Genomic DNA, 20627 nt, shown 5'->3' with positions numbered 1-20627 from the left:
GGAAAACCACAGAGTCCTCAAGGCTGGGAGAGACCCCAAGATCACTGAGTGCAGCCTTTGACCAAACACCACCTTGTCCAGAAAGTTTTTGGATTCTTGCTCTGCCCATGGCAGGGCTGGGGGACAGCTCTGATCCCAAGTAGGTGCAGATGGACATGGAGCCAAATCCTCCGTGAGGAACAGGACAACAACCCCAAAGCTTTTAGGGACTTTGTTTTCATCCTGCCTGGGCTGACCCAGCCGTGGTTGTGCTGAGCACAGTGTGTGTGTGGAGAGAGGTGAGGGATGGCCTGTGGGCAAAATGCCCTGGATTTGTCTGGCTGATGGAAAGGCCAGGCTGAGGGCAGTGTCCTTCCCTGGCTGTAACTCAGCCTGGCTAAAGGATCACTGGAGAAGCTGAAGAGGTGTCATAAAATGGAATTATGATTAAAAAATTTCCTGTTTAGAAGGGCAACACCACTGTGGTGGAGTTTTGACTGGCTAAGCCTGAGACACTTGGACTTTTAGCTGCTGGCAAAGCAAAACGTTGAGGTTTGGGGTTTTGTCTGCTGCAGAGGTAAATCACCCATCTGGGTGCACACTTGGGAACAGGAACCATCCAAAATGTGTCTACTACAGGCCTTTGGTTTCTCCATTTCCCCCAGTGCCTTCCCACTAGCAGGAACATGCCTCTAATAAGAAGAAAACCCACAAATAACCATTTCCATCCACACATCAGCCTTGTTCCAACCAGAGCCCCAAGTTCTCCCTTCCCAGCAGGGCACTGTCCTGTTCAGCTGTCACTGTAGATCCTGTTTCTTTTCAGCCTTGCAGAACAAGCATTTGCACATTGCTGGTTATTTTTATTTCTCTCTTACTGTAAGCTGTGTGAGTGACTAAATGGACAAAATACAACCTAAAGCCTTGCAGCTCTGGGTTGTGTTTGGTTTTGATATTTTAATCCCAGCACATTTATTCCTACTGCACAGTCCAAAGTGATTTTTTTTTCAAATTATTTAACATGTGATTTGGGGATCAGCTTGGAATTATCTCCCCACAATCAAATGAAAGGAATTGTGAATGCTGAAACGTTGTTTACAGGTGTGGTCACCAACATTTACCATTGGAGAGAGTTTATTTACTGTATTTGTCATTAATTGTATGTGATTTTTCTTTATAATCTGAGTGCAAATGACCAAGTCCAATTCTGGAGTGTGAATGTTGGATTTGTAGGTATTGGAAGCTCTCTGTCTCTAAAAGAGATAAAAGGACTTCAGCCGTTCATGTTTTGCTGCCTGTTTTAGGCTCAGAAAGTGTCATCAGTGTGAGGTGGGGAGCTGGAGCTGCTGGGGCTGCTCCTCCATCAAAAACTCCTGTCTGGGGGCATTATTCTTCCTGGCAGTGGTGAGGGATGAGCCCAGGGCCGGGTCAGGAGGATTTGTGTCCACAGCTGGTCCCATTTTTATGGGAGGAGGGAATGCCCCTCTCTGCCCACCCCACCCCATCCCTGGGCACGTGAGCTGTGCCATGTCCCCGAGGTGCCACCACTGTCACCTGGGGCTCTGGGACAGAGCCTGGGCCACTTTCCCCAAGGGAGGACACTCTGCACCGTGGGCACAGCACCTCTGCCTGCACCCACACCCTGCCCTGCCAAAACCAGCAGCAGCATGAGGCACCTGCAGCCTCCCCGGGGGTGCTGGTTGTGCCTGCATGTGCTGGGGAGCTCAGAGCTTCCTGTCCCACAGCCCCGGAAAGTCCCCCAGCAGCGTCTCCTTCCTCCCGCGGGGGCACTGGGGGGAACTGGGGTGCCCATATCAGCCCTGTGCCCCCCGGGAGCTGCAGCCTGTGCCGGGGATGGTGCTCACCCTCACCCTCTGCCTGCTGGGCGGCTCCGCTCTGCTCCTCAGCGCCACGCCCGGGGCTCAAGGTAAGGCAGAGCTGCTCCTCCGGGGCCTTCCTCCCACGGCCCTTCTCTCCCTCCTCGCTGCTCCTCTCCTCGCTGCTCCCTGTGCTTTTCACTGTGGAGGGAAATGGAAGCCCTGCGCTGGTCCCAGGTGGGTCTCGGCACCGCAGAGCTCCGAGCTCCTGTGCTGATGGCAGAGACCCTCTGGGCTCACCACAGCCACAGCTGGGACATCACCAGAGCCACAGCTGGCACATCATCACAGCCACAGCTGGCACATCATCACAGCCACAGCTGGGACATCACCAGAGCCACAGCTGGCACCCCCAGCCCAGGCCGGGGTGCTCCTGGCAGCACAGATCCCTGGGGTGCTCCTGGGCCAGTCTTGGACTGCCCTGTCAGTGTTTGCCCGGGTCGGATTGGGCCCTCAGGAGGGGCTTCAGAGCCCGCAGACAGGTCAGGAAAGGCTCTTGACCTCGCTGGGTGGTTGACATGCAATCCTAGACACCCAGATTTTGCCAGCTGAGGTGGCTGCAGGGTCCCCCAGGAGCACAGAGAGGGTCCTGCAGCCCCAGGGACCCTCACCCCAGCTGTATCCTCCAGTGCATCCCAGGCTGCACAGCCAGCCTCCAGCACGGCAGGAACCCTCTGAGCTGTGCAGGTAAAACATTTCCCTTCTCTCCCTTTCCCAGCTGCCTTGTGCCGGTTCCCAAGTGTCCGGTATGGGAGGGTGTCCCCGCGTCGCTATTACCACAGGGTATGGGACACCGTGACCGTCACCTGTAACCCGGGGTACACCCTGCGGGGCTCCCCGAGAAGCATCTGCGGACCTGGCCCCAGGTGGACCCCCCCTCTGCCAGAGTGCAAAAAGGGTGAGTGTCCCAGGGCTGTGAGCTGCGCCGGCCGCGGGGAAAGCTCCCTCTTGTGTCCTCTCGAGCTCAGCGGAGAGGAAAAGCCGGGATGGATCTGCCCTGGCTTCCCTTCCCGACCAGAGCTGCCAGGCAGAGAGACAGAAACAGCTCCGGGGGAACACGCTGGGAGGGGATATGGGGATGGCTGTGCCCTGTCTGGGGCTCCGAGAGGGACGGGGAGAAGTTAAACCGAGAGGGATGGGGACAAGTTAACCCCGTGGGATGGCAGGATCTGAACCCCGGGGGGATTTCTGACACTCTGCTTCTGGGCAGATGTGGAGCATTGTCATCTTCATCGTGGAACGGAAGGTAATCACAGCTTCTCCCTGCTCTTGCTGCTTCCATGTCAGTGTGGATCCCTGCCAAGTCCTGTGATGTGCCTCTAGTCCTGTCGGGACTGTCTTTACTGCCAGCAAATCCTTCCAGGTGCAACTGCACCTTAAGTGAACTAAAGCCTTGATCCAGCACATGCAGCACAGAGCAGAAGTCAGGATACCACCCTGACATTACCCGAACTGTCCCAGCAGCACAAAAACCAGCACAGAGCAGACCCTCAGGACGTTTTCTCTCCCTCTGCAGAGGTGACATGTCCTCGGCCACCCAGCATCGCCAACGGGCTGCACAGTGCCCACTCCTCGGGCAGCTTTTCCCGGGGACTGACCGTGTCCTACAGCTGCAAGGAGGGCTTTGAGCTGCTCGGGAACGTGTCCATCACCTGCACGGACTCCGGGCTCTGGAGCCGGCCCCTGCCCCGCTGTGAAGGTGTGTGGGTGCCCCACTCCTGCTGTGGGGGGGCGGGGAGGGTGCTGGGTGTCCTGTGGGGTCAGAGCAGGCGGGGTGACGGCAGTGAGGAGAGGGGCCGGGAGGGGTCTGTGTGTGCAGGATGCGGCTCATACAGTGAGGTTTAAAGGACGCTGTGGCTGTTCCCACAGCGATCGGCTGTCAGGCACCCGAGGTGCAGAACGGGAAGGTCCACAACCCGCAGAGCACCTACAGAGCTGGAGAGACTCTGCACTTTGACTGTCACCATGGTTATGCAGCAGAGGGCTCTGACGAGGCTCGGTGCCAGCCCGGGGGCATCTGGAACCCGCCGGAGCTCGTGTGCCAGAGGGGTGAGTGCGGCTGCTGCCGCTCCCCCGGGGCTGCCCTGCCTGGCAGGACCAGGGCTGCGGGCAGGGATTTCACCCATCCGTGCAGCATCACCCAGGCTGCCTTCCCCTTGCTCCCGTTCTCTCGCTGAGTTAAATTCCCCATCTCCCTCTCACAGTCCGGCCGTGCCCGATGCCTCCGGAGGTGGCCAATGGCAATCACAACAGCCAGGACAAGGCGTTTTTCACCATGGGAATGTCTGTAAGGTACTCCTGCAATCCCGGCTATTACCTGGTTGGAAACGCCGCCGTGTTCTGCAGAGCGTCGGGGAACTGGAGCCAGCCCCGGCCTCGCTGTGAAGGTGAGTCTGGGCTCTGTCCCCTCAGGGGACAAACTCTCCGGGTGGCTCTGAGCACAGGGGACATCCTCACCGAATCCACCGAGACCTTCAGTGACAGACTAAATTCCATTTTAACGGAATATTTGAGTTTATACCATGTAAAGCCAAGATCCACAAATCCAGAGCCAGCACACTCCTCCCTGTGCTCCAGCCACAGCCTGGCTCCAGCACACCCATGGATGGTGACAGTGCTGAGGCCAGGCATGGGTATTGGGGGGGGCACAGCATTTAGGGGGAGACCAGCTGAGTTTAAATGAATCATTTCAATGCTCTTTGTGCAGAAAAACCACAGGAGAGACAGGACACCCAAAGGCTGCAGGCAGGTTGCAGCTGGCAGTACCTGGGCTTTGAGCCCTCTGTCCTCCCACAGTCTGACATGCTGGAGGCTGAGCTGGCTCTGCAAAATCACCTCTCCCAAACTCTCATCGGGTTTTCCCCTCCCTCTGCAGAGGTGACATGTCCTCGGCCACCCAACATCGCCAACGGGCTGCACAGCGCCCAGTCCTTGCACAGGTTTCCCCAGGGACTGACCGTGTCCTACAGCTGCAAGGAGGGCTTTGAGCTGCTCGGGAACGTGTCCATCACCTGCACGGACTCCGGGCTCTGGAGCCGGCCCCTGCCCCGCTGTGAAGGTGTGTGGGTGCCCCACTCCTGCTGTGGGGGGGCGGGGAGGGTGCTGGGTGTCCTGTGGGGTCAGAGCAGGCGGGGTGATGGCAGTGAGGAGAGGGGCCGGGAGGGGTCTGTGTGTGCAGGATGCGGCTCATACAGTGAGGTTTAAAGGACGCTGTGGCTGTTCCCACAGCGATCGGCTGTCAGGCACCCGAGGTGCAGAACGGGAAGGTCCACAACCCGCAGAGCACCTACAGAGCTGGAGAGACTCTGCACTTTGGCTGTGATGCTGGTTACACCACAGAGGGCTCTGGTGAGGCTCGGTGCCGGCCCGGGGGCACCTGGGACCCGCCACTCCTTGTCTGCCAGAGGGGTGAGTGCGGCTGCTCAGGAACAGGGTGCGGGCAGGGATTTCACCCGCCGTGCAGCATCACTTGCTCCCGTTCTCTCGCTGAGTTAAATTCCTCATCTCCCTCTCACAGTCCGGCCGTGCCCGATGCCTCCGGAGGTGGCCAATGGCAATCACAACAGCCAGGACAAGGCGTTTTTCACCATGGGAATGTCTGTAAGGTACTCCTGCAATCCCGGCTATTACCTGGTTGGAAACGCCGCCGTGTTCTGCAGAGCGTCGGGGAACTGGAGCCAGCCCCGGCCTCGCTGTGAAGGTGAGTCTGGGCTCTGTCCCCTCAGGGGACAAACTCTCCGGGTGGCTCTGAGCACAGGGGACATCCTCACCACTGCAAACAGATCCTCCAGGAGCGTTAATTCCATGTAAAATGCATCATGGAACCAATTAATGTCAAGCCTTCCTAGGGCTGGGGAGGTTTGTGTGGACATCACGCCCATTTTGTCATTGCACCATTAACAACCTGTGGTTTTGTGTTTTCTTTTGCTCCGACTCCTCCTGCCCACCCTCATTTCCAGTGACTGTCTGCATCAATCCCATCGTAGCCAATGCACGGCAACTTGGTGGCCAGGGACTTCTCTCTGCCCCTGGGCAAACGGTGACATTTCAGTGCCAGGATGGGTACAGCCTGCAGGGCAGTGCCAGCGTGTCCTGCCAGGAGGATGGCAGCTGGCAGCCCCCTGCTCCTGTGTGTGACAGAGCTCTGCCTCACCACAACTCCTTCAACAGGTCCTCAGGTACCTGTCATAACTGCCTTGGGGTACACTGCTATTTTATATTCCCTAATCCTATTTTAAAAAATGTTGTTAAACCTTTTGAGGGGAAGATTTAAGCCTACCCTGGGAATAAGAACCTAATCCTCTGCAACCCTTTGGGAAAATGTGTTTATTAATGGCTATATAAATCCAAATAAATGTTTTTGCGAGGTAAATCACAGCCCTTTCCTTCTAACAGTGCTCTTTGTGTGCTTGCCCCTGATGTACCTGTCCTGCCTGGTCCTCACATCTCTTTTCTCTCTCAATAGGTGCTTGTGCTGCTCCCAAAAGGTTACAGTTTGCTGAGCTAAATGAGGAGCATAGAAATGCCTTTGAGTTTTCTGTTGGGAAGACCGTGCAGTACACTTGCCGCCCTGGATATGCTAAAGTCCCACGAATGTCACCTACTGTTACATGCCTTGAGAGCGGAGTGTGGTCAGAAGCACTAGAGTTCTGTAAAAGTGAATAGCTCTTGATTTGGTGTCCGTTCTTGCAGGAGGAACAGGTCCCAGGTTCTGTCCATGCTGCCAAAATCTTGACGTTATTCTGAATATGTGACTAGTAAAGCCATGTAACTCTTTGAAATTGGAAACCTGTGTTGGGGAGAGCTGGGGGTGTGGGCAGGGGACTGGAGGAATAATTGCATATTTTGTACTGTGGTGTAGAGAGAGGGGAGCCTAAAATAAGGGTGTTCTCCTTCCCCAGGGAAACAATGCAGTCACCCTGGTGAGCCTATGAACGGCAAGATTATTTCCCTGACAGATCTCTACTTTGGGTCTACAGTGGTTTACAGCTGTGAGGAAGGGTAAGTCCTGGCTTACTTGAGAGGTGGATTAGGTAAGTGTCCCCCTTTTTAACCTCTGTTCATTCACTCCCAGGAAATGGATTCTGTATGGAATAGCCCTGTACCAGGTTCTGTACCTATAGAGCACGAGGTGCTCACTGCTATGCCTATACATGATAGTGTGTATACATATATACATAGTGTGTGTATATACATATATACATATACAGTGTGTATCAATATATGTGTATATATATATAGTGTGTTTATTTATATATAAATAAATATAAATATATACACACATATGTATAGATATCTGCTATAAATATTGAGAAATGGGTCAGGCAAAGCAAGGAAGCCCCTTCAGGGCCACAGCTCTGCTGCCAGCAGGGCTGATCCCACATCCCAGGTGGAGGGGAGGAGCAATAACTCCAATGGGATGCTTTGGGATGAATGACCAACCCTTCTAACACCAGGCACAGGTTAATTGGACAATCCAGCAGACGCTGTGAGATCTCTGGGGGACGTGTTGCGTGGAGTGGTGATGTTCCCCTCTGTCAGCGTAAGTAGCTCGTGGCTCTGGGGGTTTGCATGGATCTGGGAAATAGACTGCCACATCTTTCCCATCAAAGCTTTCATGGGCAATTTCTCCACTCTGTGGGCAGGAAAATTACCAGAAAGTTTGGAAGTCATAAGAAAGCAGTGTGGGAAAAAAGTACAAGATCCCAGAGCATAAAGGATTATGGAAAGCAACACCTCAGCTGGAGCTTTTCCAGCAGTGCTTGAGTGTCCTGCTGCTGACTGACACCACGAGCACATTGCAGGAGAGGAAGGGAAAACACGTTCAGCTTTGGGGTTGTTTTGTCAGACCCAGAGAGACCAAGGGTCAGTCCTAAGGAGAGACAGAGCATTGAGCCAGGGCCAGCAGTGAATCCCAAAATCCCAGACTGTGAGTTTGTTCCCTCTCTCCAAGCACTGGTGAGTGCCCAAGAGCTGCTGTGCTGCTCCTCAGCAATTCCACCTGGGGATTTCTCTGCTGATTAAGTAGTGTGGCTGATCAGGGCACAGTTTGATGCAAAGAAAGAAACATTTGCTGGTACATTCTGGGGTTTTAAAGCATTTCCCAGATTCTCCAGGTAGGTGTGAAGCACAGGTGACACACAGACTGTGCCTGCTGCACATCTTGGCACCAGGATTTTACACAAGTGATGCCATAGGAGTATTTGATTTCTTATTTCTTTAAAAGTAGAACATTCAAAGGATGCAGGTGCTTCCTCCACGGAGCTCTGATTATTGCTGTGTTTTCCACCTGCCAGGGAGGTGGGATCCTGTTGCCAACAAACTCCCCCCTGGGAGGTCACTTCATTCCACCTTTAGAACAAATGTTTGTGCCACACAGAGGGAGGGATTTCAGGCGCTTTGGTGCTGCTGTTGGATTAGAAACCTTGTTCTGCACCTCTGCAGGCATCCCTTGCGGGCCCCCTCCGGACATCCCCAACGGGAAGCACACGGGCCGCCTGCTGAGCGAGTTCCACTACGGCACCGCCGTCACCTACAGCTGCAACGCCGGCTTCCCTCTGCACGGGGAGCCCTCCATCCACTGCACCACCCTCGACGGCAAGAACGGCGTGTGGAGCGAGCCCCTGCCGGCCTGCGGAGGTGGGGCTGGGCTGGGGGAGGGTGCAGGGACCCCCAAAAATCCCCCCGGCGCTGCTGCTCCATGTTGAGGAAAGATTAGGAAATTCCAGCCGGCTGGAATCCTTGCCCCGGCATTTTCAGGCAGAGCAGGGGAGGCTGGAGGGCCGCCCTGCTGCCCCAGGGTCCCCTTTTCCCCGTGGAGATGTTTGATATTGCAGGATGCAGGCACAACATAATCTCGAGGAAAATGATCTTCAGGCTCACATCTTAAAATTGTAACCCTTGGTGGCTTCACAGCTCGGCCTCAGGGCCTTTTTGAGCACCTGCACCTCTTTTTTTTTTTCCAGTGGCGAGTTGTCCTGTCCCACAGATCCAGAATGGGAGGATCGTGGCTCCCAGGGCTGCCTACACACACAGGGACAATATGACCTTTGAGTGTGACCCAGGCTTTGCCATCCGTGGTCACAGACAGGTCCAGTGCCAACCAAACAACACCTGGGCGCCACCTGTGCCGGTCTGCGAGCAGGGCAAGTGTCCCAACAGGGCTTTAACCTTCCCCTGCTCTCCCAAATCCACCTTTTCTGGCTCTTTAACACCCGGGCCGGTTCTGTCTCACAGCTGTCTGCAGAGCCCCTGCCAGGCTGGCCTTTGCCGAGCTGAAGGAGCCCTACAGGCAGCAGACGGTGTTTCCCGAGGGGAGCAGGGTGGAACTGGAGTGCCGGCCTGGCTACACCCAGCTCCGGGGGCTGTCACCAGCCATCACCTGCCTCAGCAACCAGACATGGTCTGCAGTGCTGGAGTTCTGTAAAAGTATGTCCTGAAAACCTCACCTGTGAGGCTCGGCTGGTTTTCCACGTTTTCCCAGTTTTGTGGGTTTCTCTGCCAGCTCATCCCGGCTGGGCTGTGAGCACAGCTGAGGGCTGATGGAGGCTGGCATTCCCTTCCAGGGCAGCAGTGTCCCAGCCCAGGGAACCCAGAGAATGGCAGAGCTGTTGTCCTGACAGATCTCCTCTTCGGGTCCAAAATTAATTACACTTGTGACAAAGGGTGAGTCTTGCCGTGGTGAGAGCAAACTGGATTTTCAGCTTTACACAACCCAGTTCCCATGTCAGAACTCTTGGCTGCTACTTGCATGAGTTGTAAAGAAATCTCAAGGCAAGAAATCTCGTTGTTAAATTAAATTAATTAATCCTTCTGTGTGGCCCAGGTACAAGTTGGTTGGAGGCTCCCAGAGAATTTGTGAGGTCTCTGGCACAGGTGTCTCATGGAGTGGGGATCCTCCTGTCTGCCAGCGTAAGTAGGTCACAACAGGCCCTTGGAGATGGTTTACAAGATAAAGTGGAACTTCTTTCAAGCCCAAGGATTTGTTGCTAAAGATTTCTCAAGTCACTGAATGCGTAAAATATTTCCTTTTTCTTTTCATTTTGTTTTGGATATGCTTCTGAAAAGATTTCAAAGGTTTTTATTCTGGTCCAAACTGGGAAGAAACATTAATATTTTAAACTCCCTGTTAGTGGGTAAGTATTTCTCACTGGGCATGTGTAGGAAGGGTGTGGCCAGTCTCTCTCTCTCTGTCACCAATGGTTATGCAAAGGGAGGTAAGAATTGTCCCAGCACCTCCGGACAAGGGCAGCAAGGAAATGATTCACAGGAGGGGACAGATTTTCCGTCTCACATGTGACATTTTTTTCCATGCAAAGTTTGTTCCTGGAGAATTCAGGTCATTGTGTCAGTGCTGAGGTGGTTTCCTGTCCATCAGTGGGTGTGTGCAGGGTGTGTGCCCTGAGCAGTGCTGACTGTCCCCTTGTCCCCCCACAGGAATCAGCTGTGCTCCCCCTCCGGCCGTGCCCCAGGGGACACACAGCGGGGGCTCCAGGGACACCTTCTCCTTTGGGGACGTGGTCACCTACACCTGTGCCTCGGGGCTGGTCCTGGCTGGGGACACGTCCCTGTCCTGCACCTCTGTGGATGGGGAGAACGGCACATGGAGCGGGGCAGTGCCGCGGTGCCAAGGTACAGCTCGGGGTGTGCCACAGCCAGCTCTGCCTGTCCCCACCACAGGGGACAGCCACGGCTGTGGCAGGGCTGCATCCACCCGTGGGGAGACAGCTCACACCACTGCTTTGATTTATTCTCAGCAGTTCATGTCAGTGTTCAAAGCAAATCAGAGAATTTACAATTTTTAAAATATTTTTTCTGTGTATAAAGTGCTTATTTGTGTAGTTCTATAGTGTAACAGCTTTGTCGTTTTGTTGCTGGCGGGGAAGTACTACTATTGCTTCAGTTTTCACTACAGCTTAATTTGATGTGTTACTTCTGAAAAAGCTCTATAAAACAGGATGTTGGTCTCTGATGGAGAAAAGAGCTAAGGAAAGCTCCTGGAAAAGTTCCATTTCCCCTTGTCCTGACTGACTGCACTTGTGTTGCCTCCCTCCTTTGCTTTCAGAAGGTTGGAATTTGGCTGGTTTTCTTGCCCTGCCCTATTTCTCACATGCCTTTCCTTGTCGCTGGCAGAGGTGAGGTGTCCTGCCCCCCCGAGCATTGCCAACGGGCAGCACAGTGCCAGCCCCGGGGCCAGGCACAGCCCGGGCTCCGTGGTGCTGTACTCCTGTGCCGAGGGCTATGCCCTGCTGGGGAACGCCTCCATCCACTGCACTGCCAAGGGAACCTGGAGCCGGCCCCAGCCCCGCTGCCAAGGTGTGTTTGTGTGCTCTCCTCTGCCATCCCTGGGCTCTTTCCTCCTTCTTGGCTCTTGGTTTAATCGCTGCAACCAAATCCCCAGGGAGAGGCAGAGACCAGAGGTGCCCCATGTGCCTCTGTGGGTTTCCCTTTCTGTTCCCACTGAGTATAAACACTCAGGAACAGCTGAATAACGATATTTTGTGTATGAACAAGAATCAGTAATGTTGAAATTCCCGTGACAGTGATGGCAAGGCCCAGCAGCAGGTGCTGTCCCTGCCCAGTGCCCCTCCACAGCCAGGAGGGGTTTCACATCCCCAGCTCTTCACATCCTTGTGCTCTTCCCTTCCAGCAATTGGCTGCACCAAACCGGAGATCGAGAATGGAAGAGTGACTGGGTTGGAGACCACCTACAGGCTGGAGGACATTGTTGTCTTCGAGTGCAATGCTGGTTATGCCTTGAAGGGCTCTCAAGAGTCTCAGTGCCAGTTTGGGGGCAAGTGGCACCCTCCTGTCCCCACCTGTGAGAAGCGTAAGTGCCCGTGAGGGGCAGGGTGGGAGCTGATTTCTGAGCCTCCGTGTGGAGGGAGGGTTTGTGGTACCAGCTGGAACCTTTTCCTCTCCTTGCAGTGCCGCCGTGTCCTTCCCCTCCAATTATCAGAAACGGCCAGCACGACAGCAAGGCTGTGACAGAGTTCATCCCTGGCATGTCAGTGAAGTACTACTGTGACCCTGGGTACGTCCTCACCGGGAAAACCACCGTTTCCTGTTTGCCAACGGGAGTCTGGAGCATCCCCTACCCCCGGTGTGAAGGTGAGCTGGAAATGCTGTTACCCACAGAGGAGAGGGAGAGCGCTGTGCTCACACAGCCTCCCAAACCCAGAGGAGGAGCCCTCAGCTCTGCTGCTTTTCCCTGGCAGTGATCACCTGCAGCAGCCCCAGCATCAAGGACGGAGAGGTGGCTGAGGGCCAGAGGGCTGTGTACCACCCTGGGGACAACGTCACCTTCCAGTGCCACCCAGGCTTCGTGCTGAGGGGCAGCCGTGGGGCCAAGTGCCAGCCCGACAGCCGCTGGGTGCCTGCTGTCCCCACCTGCGAGCCAGGTGAGGCGGCTGTGACGGCCTTGGCTGCGGTCCCAGTGCTCCACCTCTGGGTAAAACCCTAAACCTCTGCTCTCTGCTCCTCCCCGGCAGTGCTGCTCTGCCCTCCGCCCCCGGTCATCGCCCACGCCACGCTCAGCGCCGAGCCGGGGACAAACTTCACCAGCGGCACCTCCGTGAGCTACAGCTGCCAGCCCGGCTTCTCCCTGCTCGGGGAGCCCTCGCTCCTGTGCACGGCCTGGGGCAACTGGAGCCTTCCCTACCCGCGCTGTGCAGGTGGGGCTGGCTCAGCATCCACCCCATGCCAGGCTCAGCATCCACCCCGTGCCAGGCTCAGCATCCATCCCCTACCAGGCTCAGCATCCACCCCGTGCCAGGCTCAGCATCCACCCCGTGCCAGGCTCAGCATCCACTCTGTGCCAGGCTCAGCATCCATCCCATACCAGGCTCAGCATCCCTCCCATGCCAGGCTCAGCATCCACCCCATGCCAGGCTCAGCATCCACCCCGTGCCAGGCTCAGCATCCATCCCCTACCAGGCTCAGCATCCACCCTGTGCCAGGCTCAGCATCCATCCCCTACCAGGCTCAGCATCCACCCTGTGCCAGGCTCAGCATCCATCCCCTACCAGGCTCAGCATCCACCCTGTGCCAGGCTCAGCATCCATCCCCTACCAGGCTCAGTATCCATCCCATACCAGGCTCACCCTGGATGAGGCAAACCTGCCCAGCTGCAGGATTGCAGGGTATAGGGGGAACCATAAGCAGGAGCTCTGCTCACTTTGGTGGCACTGGGAGCAAGCTGGTGGCATTGCTCAAGTTTCCCAAAAGGAGATGGGTTTGGGTGTTCTAAATATTGAACATTTTATATATTCTAAATATTTCAATGTCTAAATATTGAAAAATATTTCTGTACTCTATAGACCAGAGTCATCTGAAGGCACCACACTGGCCAAACTATTTTTTGGGCATTGTTTTATCCTGTTTATCCTGTTTTTATCCTATTTTTGTTTTAAGACCACATAAATTAGGTCCTTTTGGTGGTCCTTGTGGCCTGTGTCCTTACATGCTGAATATTATTTGATGCAAATATCAGACTACATAGGAGATTAATTAATAACTTGGGGTTTAACAGTGCCTATCAATGCACCTGTTTCTCTTTAGCTGCATTTCACAGCCAAGGACATATTTCTCATGCCCATTTTGTTTCTTGGCAGCGGGCTGTGGCACACCAACACCGTTGCTATTTGCTGAGCTAAGCAAGGAATATGAAAATCAGACTGAGTTTCCTGTTGGCATGACTTTGAATTACACTTGTCGGCCTGGATACGTGGAACAGCCACAGATATCACCAACCATCACATGTCTTGAAAATCTAACGTGGTCTGAAGCTCAGGAGTTTTGCAAGAGTAAGTTTTGCAGCTGCTTCTAATTTGTTTAAATTGTTGTGCCCTGAAGCTTTGTAATTTCTCTTTTACTGCTCCCTCCTTTGGAGAGTTTGAGTGACTCCTGAAAATAGTGATTCTTTTCCTATGACACTGAGTTAAAGAAACTTAAAATCAGTTAATCTCAACCCCTGCCATGGGCAGGGACACCTTCCACTATCCCAGCTTGCTCCAAGTGCTGTCCAGCCTGGCCTTGGACACTGCCAGGGATCTAGGGGCACCCACAGCTTCCCTGGGCACCCTGTGCCAGGGCCTCAGCACCCTCATAGGGAGGAATTCCTTCCCAATCTCCCACCTATCCCTGCCCTCTGGCACAGGGAAGCCATTCCTGTCACTCCATCCCTTGTCCCAAGTCCCTCTCCTGGAGCCCCTTTTGGCACCAGAAGAGGCTCTAAGGTCTCCCTGGAGCCTTTTCTTTCAGGCTGAACAACCCCAGCTTCCCCAGCCTGTCCCTGCATCGTAGCCCTGCCCTTTTCTCAGTTCTGTTTTGTCCTCTCTCTTCAGTGCTGCAATGCCCTTCACCTCCAAATATTGACAAAGGAAACCACAACAGCCAGGACTTGGAGGTTTTTCCCACTGGGATGGTTGTGAACTACAGCTGTGACCCTGGCTACAGCCTTGTGGGGGAGGCATCCATCTACTGCACCGACTCTGGCAACTGGAGCCTCCCTCTCCCTCAGTGTGCAGGTACATTTTGGTTCTAAACTTGGAGTTAAAGATAGCCTGGTGTTTCTACCTGTAGGACTCATCCTCACCCTTCCCAAAACTCTGAATCCTTCACCCTCCCCTTTTGTTATCCATTTCACACAATGATTTTAAGCTGTACATACTGAAAATACATTTTAAAACAACTTTTTTAGTTGACATTCCCATTTCTCCCTATGTTTTTTCCCCTGACAGGTGGCTGTGGTGCACCTCCAAACCTCACCTTTGCTGAGCTAAGCAGGCAATACAAAAATCAGCTGGAATTTGCTGTCGGGGACACTGTGCGCTACAGCTGCCGGCCGGGACACTCACGACGCCACGGAGTGCCCCCAACTCTGACTTGCCTCCAAAACCACACGTGGTCTGAAGCCCTAGAGTTCTGTAAAAGTGAATAGCTCCATCCCTTTGCTGTTGGTTGTTGGAAATTGTCTGTTCTGTGGGTTTCTCAGAGCGATTTTCTGAAGGAAAGATTCATACATGGCTTTACTAGTCACATGGTCTGGGCCGCTTTGGGCCCTTTCAAAATCACATTTTATTGGTGTCAGAGCTTGGACAGAACCTTTTAGATACCTTCTCACAGTGTGTGACACAACCTCGAGAGAGGAGTTTAAACTCAGCCTTGTTCTTTCCCAGGGAAGCAATGTAAACAGCCAGAACCCCCCAGGAATGGCAGAGTTGTGGTTCTGACAGATCTCCTTTTTGGGTCAACCATCAGCCACACGTGTGACGAAGGGTGAGTCCCAAGCTGCCTTTGCTGACTCCGTGTCTGAGTTTGGTGTTGGGTAAAGGATCAGAGCCCACTCCTCTGCACAGCTGTTCTCCCACAGCAGACTTGAATTTTGGTTCCAATTTTGCCATAGTTGCCTGCTGTGGAAAGGGGGAGTTGTCTCATTTTTCCCTCCTGTGCTCAGTAGATAAATTTGAAAACCAGTTTCAGTTTTCCTTCTCAGATGGCCTCAAGCAGGACCTGAGAGTGGGAGCAAGCCTGTGCTGCAAGGAGGCTCCAGCCCTCTGGAAATCAGTTGGGTCCTGATTTAGCACCTGACCAATCTAACCCAGAGCTTTTGGGGTCAGTTTTTTGCTCCTCCTGGATCTGGGAAGAAGGAACTTGGTGTCCTTCATTCCCACATACCAAACCAGCAGAGGGACCTTGGCCATCAGCTGGAATCAGGAGGCTGCAGAAGGAAACCTCTGGGGAGGGCAAAATCCAAGCTGAAGGAGTTGGTGTGAGGTGGTATTTCTCTCTCTGTACCTCCAGGTACAAACTGGTTGGACAGTCCCACAGGAGATGTGAGACTTTGGGCCGAGACGTTGCCTGGAGTGGTCTGCCTCCCGTCTGTCAAAGTAGGTCACCACCAGATCAGGGCCAGAATTGCCATATTAAGTCCTTAAAATTAATAAGCATTTCCTTTAAATAAATAGAATGAAAGGAATAAGACTATTAAAGCATAATATTCCTCTGGGATAGTTTTGGGGTTTTTTTAATGCTTGCATATTTGGTTTCTTCTAAAAATCTTCCAGATGTAAGCTTTTGATCTGTCACAGCAATGCAGACTGAAGAGTTGTGAGATGCCTGCAGGGACTTGTCCCTTTTGTTTCACAACTATAAATAAGAAATCAAGTAAAAAGTGTGTTTTGTAGTATAAGAGTGGTATTTTGGGTTCAACTGAAATGGAATTTTTCAAATCCTGTACTGTTACCCAAAGCACAAGGATGTTTTGCAGGGATTGATCATTGCAATTAGTCTTTTCTCCAGATGGAATTGCTTTGGAAGGCACAAGGTTGGGATAGTAAAGCATTCATGAGAATGACAGTTCTGACAGTTTTCTACCCCATTTCACACTTTTATTTGAATATATTCACACTGCTCTGTTTATAGGCACAAAACTATGTTTATATATATAATACGGTGGTACCCTTAAGGTACCTAAAAGAAAACTCCTCAGTTCTTGAAATTATTCTTCTCTGACTCTCTAAGTCCTGCCTGTGAAACTCCTCCGAGCACACTGAGGGTGAACTTTAGGATGTGTTCATCAGCACACACAGATATCCTGTGCACACTTTGTATCCCTAAAGAGGAATTTCTCTCTTTCAGGGGTGGTGTGCCCAGCCCCAGAGATCCCGAATGGGAGGGTGGCTGTCCCCAAGCTCCGCTACACCTACAGGGACTCTGTCACCTTTAGGTGCCACAGAGGCTTCACCCTGCGAGGCCACCCCACGTCCCAGTGCCAGGGTGACAGGAGCTGGCACCCACCCGTGCCTGTCTGTGAGGAGGGTAAGAATCAGCTCTTGGGGTTGTCGGGATTGCACATTCCTCCTGATTTCTCCTGCCCACTCACCAAAGCCAAAGTTGGTTTTATTTTTCCTGTTTGCTCCAACCACTTTAAGGAGAACCCAGAATTTTTTCCCTTTCATTTATGCCTCTCTTCACACACAGGAGATGAGCCAGGGCTTGGGTAATGCTGTAAGTATTGGCATGATTTGCACCTTCTCACACTGCTTGTTGCAATCCATAACCCACATTCTCCTTATTCCCTGGAAGTGAGGAATTTAGTAGCTGGTACTGACTATCAGAGAGCAGTGAATATTTTCCTGGGAATGTAACACTAGGATGATAAGAAATGAAGGTAAATTTGTGCATTTTATTTACTCAACCACATTTTTAAACTCTCAATACTGCATTTAGATGGAGTGGCAGAACGTTATCACCACCCTGATACCACCACAAAGCCAGGTAGGTCTCTTACCTGAGGAGGCACGATTTGATTTACTAATCACTAACTCCTTCTCCCAACCTGCTCTTTTGAGGGAACTTTGCAGAGGGTTGGGCAGGGCTGTTGGAGTCAGTGCTGTGGGAGGGAGTGTTCAGCCTTCCCCAGCTGCTCAGAAGTTTTCCCTCTTTCCTCTCTGAACTCTGTTTTGATCTGCACATCTCTGTTTTCAGTGCTGCACTGCTCCAAGCCTGCAAATATCACCCACGGGTCTTTCCGTGGCCCAGGAAAAGCAGTTTTTACTCCGGGAACATCTGTAGACTACATCTGTGAGCCTGGCTTCTCTCTCCTGGGGACAGCATCCATTTATTGCACAGCATCTGGAGCCTGGAGCCATCCCCCTCCCCTCTGTCAAGGTGTGTTTTGGTTGCAGAGAGCAAAGAACAAAGGACATTTAACAAGTCTTGCCTCAGGGGGAGGTTTGTAGAAGGTCTAAATCTGAGTGCAGAATGTGTGATAAGAACAAGCTCAAGTTTTTAGCCTTTCTGAACCCTGCTGGAGTTACAGGGTGTTGAGTCCAGGGGAAGACATTCAAAGGGAACAGTCGAAGCTGCAGAGGAACAATGCCTCAGTGGCTCCCTGGCCACCCTTCAGCATCCTGTTGTTTGTCTCCCCCTGACTTTCCAGCTGTGCGGTGTCTGCAGCCTCCAAACATCACCAACGGGAGGCTCAAAGGCAACGCCTCTGCCACCTTTCCCTCCGGAGCCGCAGTTTCCTACAGCTGCGATCCTGGTTACTCACTGGTGGGGAATGCTTTCATCAACTGCACGGGGTCGGGAGCCTGGAGCCAGCCCCTCCCGCAGTGCAAAGGTGAGGCTGTGCTTCCTCTGTTCTTTGGAATCCCATGTGGGACCGAAGCACTTTCCCGGTTCTGCAGCCACAAAGAAAGAAATTACCCCGCAGAATGAGAATTAATTCCTGGCCTCACTCCGAAGGACTTCAAGAGCAATGTCCTGAATTACCCACAGCTGTGTTTCTCATATTTTGTGTTCCCTCTCAATATCCTCTTTTTACTGCTTCCAATTTCAGAGATCAGATGTGAATTCCCGGATGTCCAAGGTGTTAAAAAAGCCATTAAAGGAAATACTTATCGCTCTGGGACTAACATCACTCTTGAATGTGACGATGGTTACACGCTGGAAGGCATCAGTCACACCCAGTGCCAAGAGGATTTCAGCTGGGACCCTCCTGTGCCAGCCTGTAAACTGAGTGAGTGGAATGTAAACGGAGAAAAGATTAAACAAAAGCATGCAAATGCACTTTAAACATGCAAATGTCTGCCTGTATTTTTTTTTTTTAAAGGAAGTATACAAGGGTGTGGTTTTAAAAAATCTGGTGTTGTAGGTTTTAGCAATGAGACATTGGCATGGGGAAGCTGTGGCTGCCCCTGGATCCCTGAGTTGGACATTGGGGCTTGGAGCAACCTGAGACAGTGGAAGGTGTCCCTGCCCATGGCAGGGGGGTGGAACTGGATGAGCTTTAAGATCCCTTCAACCCAAACCATCCTATGATTCTAAAAGTTTTATTGATATTGATTAAGGACAGTTGAGAAATGCTGTATTTTGGTAAAACAGTTTGCTGATTTTCCTTTTTTTTTTTTTTTTTTTTTTTTTTTTTTTTTTTTTTTTTTTTCTTCCCTCCAGCATCTCCCAAGTCCGGGTCAGTCGGCCTAGGTAAGCAGCTTACAAACATTTTTGTCCCCAGCTCAGTGGCACAACCTCTCTCTGCTCACTCAGCAGATACACCCTTCAGTGCATTTCATGTACTTTACAACACAAACTGAGAATAACTCGGGTTCTTCTCCCTCAGGAGTGGCAGCTGCGGCAGTTCTGCTGCTCCTGGGGGCAGGAGTTGTCTGGAAAATAATTTCCAAGCAGAAGGAAGGGTAAGGCAGCTCTAGTGTTTGTTCCTGTCCCTTGGTGCCAAACCACAAGCTTTATACTCTTGATACACTTGAAATATTTGCGTCAGTGTGCCCGGGCCTTGTAATTTTGTACCTTCAGCTCAGGCTAGCAAATGATACAAACTGGAATCTATGGTGTGGTTGTCATTTTATTTCAAGCTTCTCTTTCTTAAAGGAAACCAAACCAACTGTTCTTTTACGAGGCAATTCATTGTTTTCTTCTTTTTCACGTAGCTATTATCGTACATATGAAAACTATAATTACAGAACCCCCCTGAACCCAGCAACTGAGCACAAAGACCTGTCTCTGCCATAGGAGGTATGGATTTATATTCCTCAGCACAAAATATCAGTTAGAGCTGCAATAACTATCCTGTCATTTGTTTAGATTGCTGACTGCATAGTCTCCTTGAATGACTATTTTCCTATTACAATCATTCAAGTAGAAACTTCTTTCCCTTTCTTCTTCTGATAGAATATTTTCTTTTGCTGAATAGAAGATGTTTTAAACATATTAGGGTTTTAAAACATCCTGTTTTTCTTTCTGGCACCACCCTCATAGTGTGTCTTTCCTTTTCCACAATCTGGACGGTTGGTGTGCACAGGTCAGACTTCCAGACCAGTCCTTGCTTCTGACTTAAAGCTGTTTTTAATTTGTACAGATGATGAAAAAACTGAAAAGTTGCCTCGGCTGTACTAGAGTCAAAAAAGGACACTGAACTTGGTTTCTGGGGTTTTTATTGCTTTCACACCTGCTACAATGGTATTTTTACTTACAAGTGATTCTACTTGCTATGGTGGATCGTTTTGAAGCCAACAGTGAATTTTTGCTGTTAGCAGCACTTCACCTACAAAATGGGACATTGTAAACAATATCACTTTTGAGTTGTTGATTGCAGCCAACAGTGAATTTTTGCTGTTAGCAGCACTTCACCTACGAAGCGGGACACATAAACAGTATCACTTTTGGGTTGTTTGGGGTGATTTCTTTGAAACAAAGCATTTCCCAGAAATTCCCTCCTCCCTCTCCGGGTGGCCATGGAATCTCTACACAACAGCAGGGAAACAGGAAACCTCCAATTTCACCCCAAGGATCTCATCTCTTTCCTAGGCGGGGCATCCTGCTGCTGCTAACCAGGAGCCGGGCTCGTTCCCTCCAGCGAGGAAGTGCTGCTCATGTGGAGACTGGAATTCCGTGGCAAAAAAAGGAACATTTACTGTAAACCCTTAATGCTCTTCTGCTCTCAGTAGTTACTGTAAGGGTCTGTAAGGAGGGAATTAAGGCTCTGGCCATAACCCTCATTCCCTGTCTCTCTGCACCCACCAAAACATCCATGTGCAAGGGTGGGAGTAACCATGTGCTAATTAATGTCTTAATTACAGCTGTATTTACATCTTTATTTCCTTCCTGCAATGCTTATGTGCAGCGTTCCTGTATGAATGCTTAATCTAATAAAAGCTGATGATGACAATTCTGTGTCTTCTTTTAGGTTTACCAAGAACTTAAGTGTTTTTTTTTTTTTTTTTTTTTTTGGGGGGGTGTGTGTGTGTG

The 20627-nt window shown here is 51.7% G+C and overlaps 1 protein-coding gene across 3 annotated transcripts; it reads left to right on the top strand.

The window, feature by feature from the left end:
• Nucleotides 1-1832: 1832 nt before the first annotated feature.
• Nucleotides 1833-20547, top strand: LOC310919161 (complement receptor type 1-like). 3 transcript variants are annotated; one of them, XM_083878362.1, is made up of 37 exons: nt 1833-1906; nt 2575-2754; nt 3373-3555; nt 3726-3905; nt 4061-4243; nt 4732-4914; nt 5085-5264; nt 5374-5556; nt 5816-6034; nt 6322-6513; nt 6758-6857; nt 7313-7398; nt 8301-8495; nt 8822-9001; nt 9093-9284; nt 9422-9521; nt 9682-9767; nt 10293-10487; nt 10989-11171; nt 11506-11685; nt 11784-11966; nt 12074-12256; nt 12347-12529; nt 13469-13660; nt 14201-14383; nt 14597-14788; nt 15035-15134; nt 15660-15745; nt 16497-16676; nt 17088-17135; nt 17346-17528; nt 17800-17982; nt 18202-18381; nt 18816-18845; nt 18982-19057; nt 19343-19394; nt 20187-20547. In XM_083878362.1, the coding sequence occupies exons 1-36, from the start codon at nt 1834-1836 to the stop codon at nt 19389-19391; spliced, it is 5484 nt and encodes a 1827-aa protein (XP_083734488.1). In that variant the 5' UTR covers nt 1833; the 3' UTR covers nt 19392-19394; nt 20187-20547. The 3 variants fall into 3 exon arrangements, with proteins under 3 accessions (XP_083734488.1, XP_083734487.1, XP_083734489.1); XM_083878361.1 differs by having other exon boundaries at nt 19310-19394; XM_083878363.1 differs by lacking the exons at nt 3373-3555; nt 3726-3905; nt 4061-4243 and having other exon boundaries at nt 19310-19394.
• The last annotated feature ends 80 nt before the right edge of the window (nt 20548-20627 follow it).

The sequence above is a fragment of the Zosterops lateralis genome, assembly GCF_965231275.1.
Source record: "Zosterops lateralis genome assembly, chromosome: 26".
Classification (NCBI taxonomy): domain Eukaryota; kingdom Metazoa; phylum Chordata; class Aves; order Passeriformes; family Zosteropidae; genus Zosterops; species Zosterops lateralis.
The sequence above is the reverse complement of the archived record's forward strand: the minus strand, read 5'-3'. Positions and strand labels throughout refer to the sequence as shown.

Coding starts and splice junctions, on each gene's coding strand:
- LOC310919161 (XM_083878361.1), top strand. CDS start 1,834: ATGGTGCTCACCCTCACCCTCTGCCTGCTGGGCGGCTCCGCTCTGCTC. Junction 2,755..3,372: donor TCTGCCAGAGTGCAAAAAGG/GTGAGTGTCCCA, acceptor CTCCCTCTGCAG/AGGTGACATGTCCTCGGCCA. Junction 3,556..3,725: donor GCCCCTGCCCCGCTGTGAAG/GTGTGTGGGTGC, acceptor CTGTTCCCACAG/CGATCGGCTGTCAGGCACCC.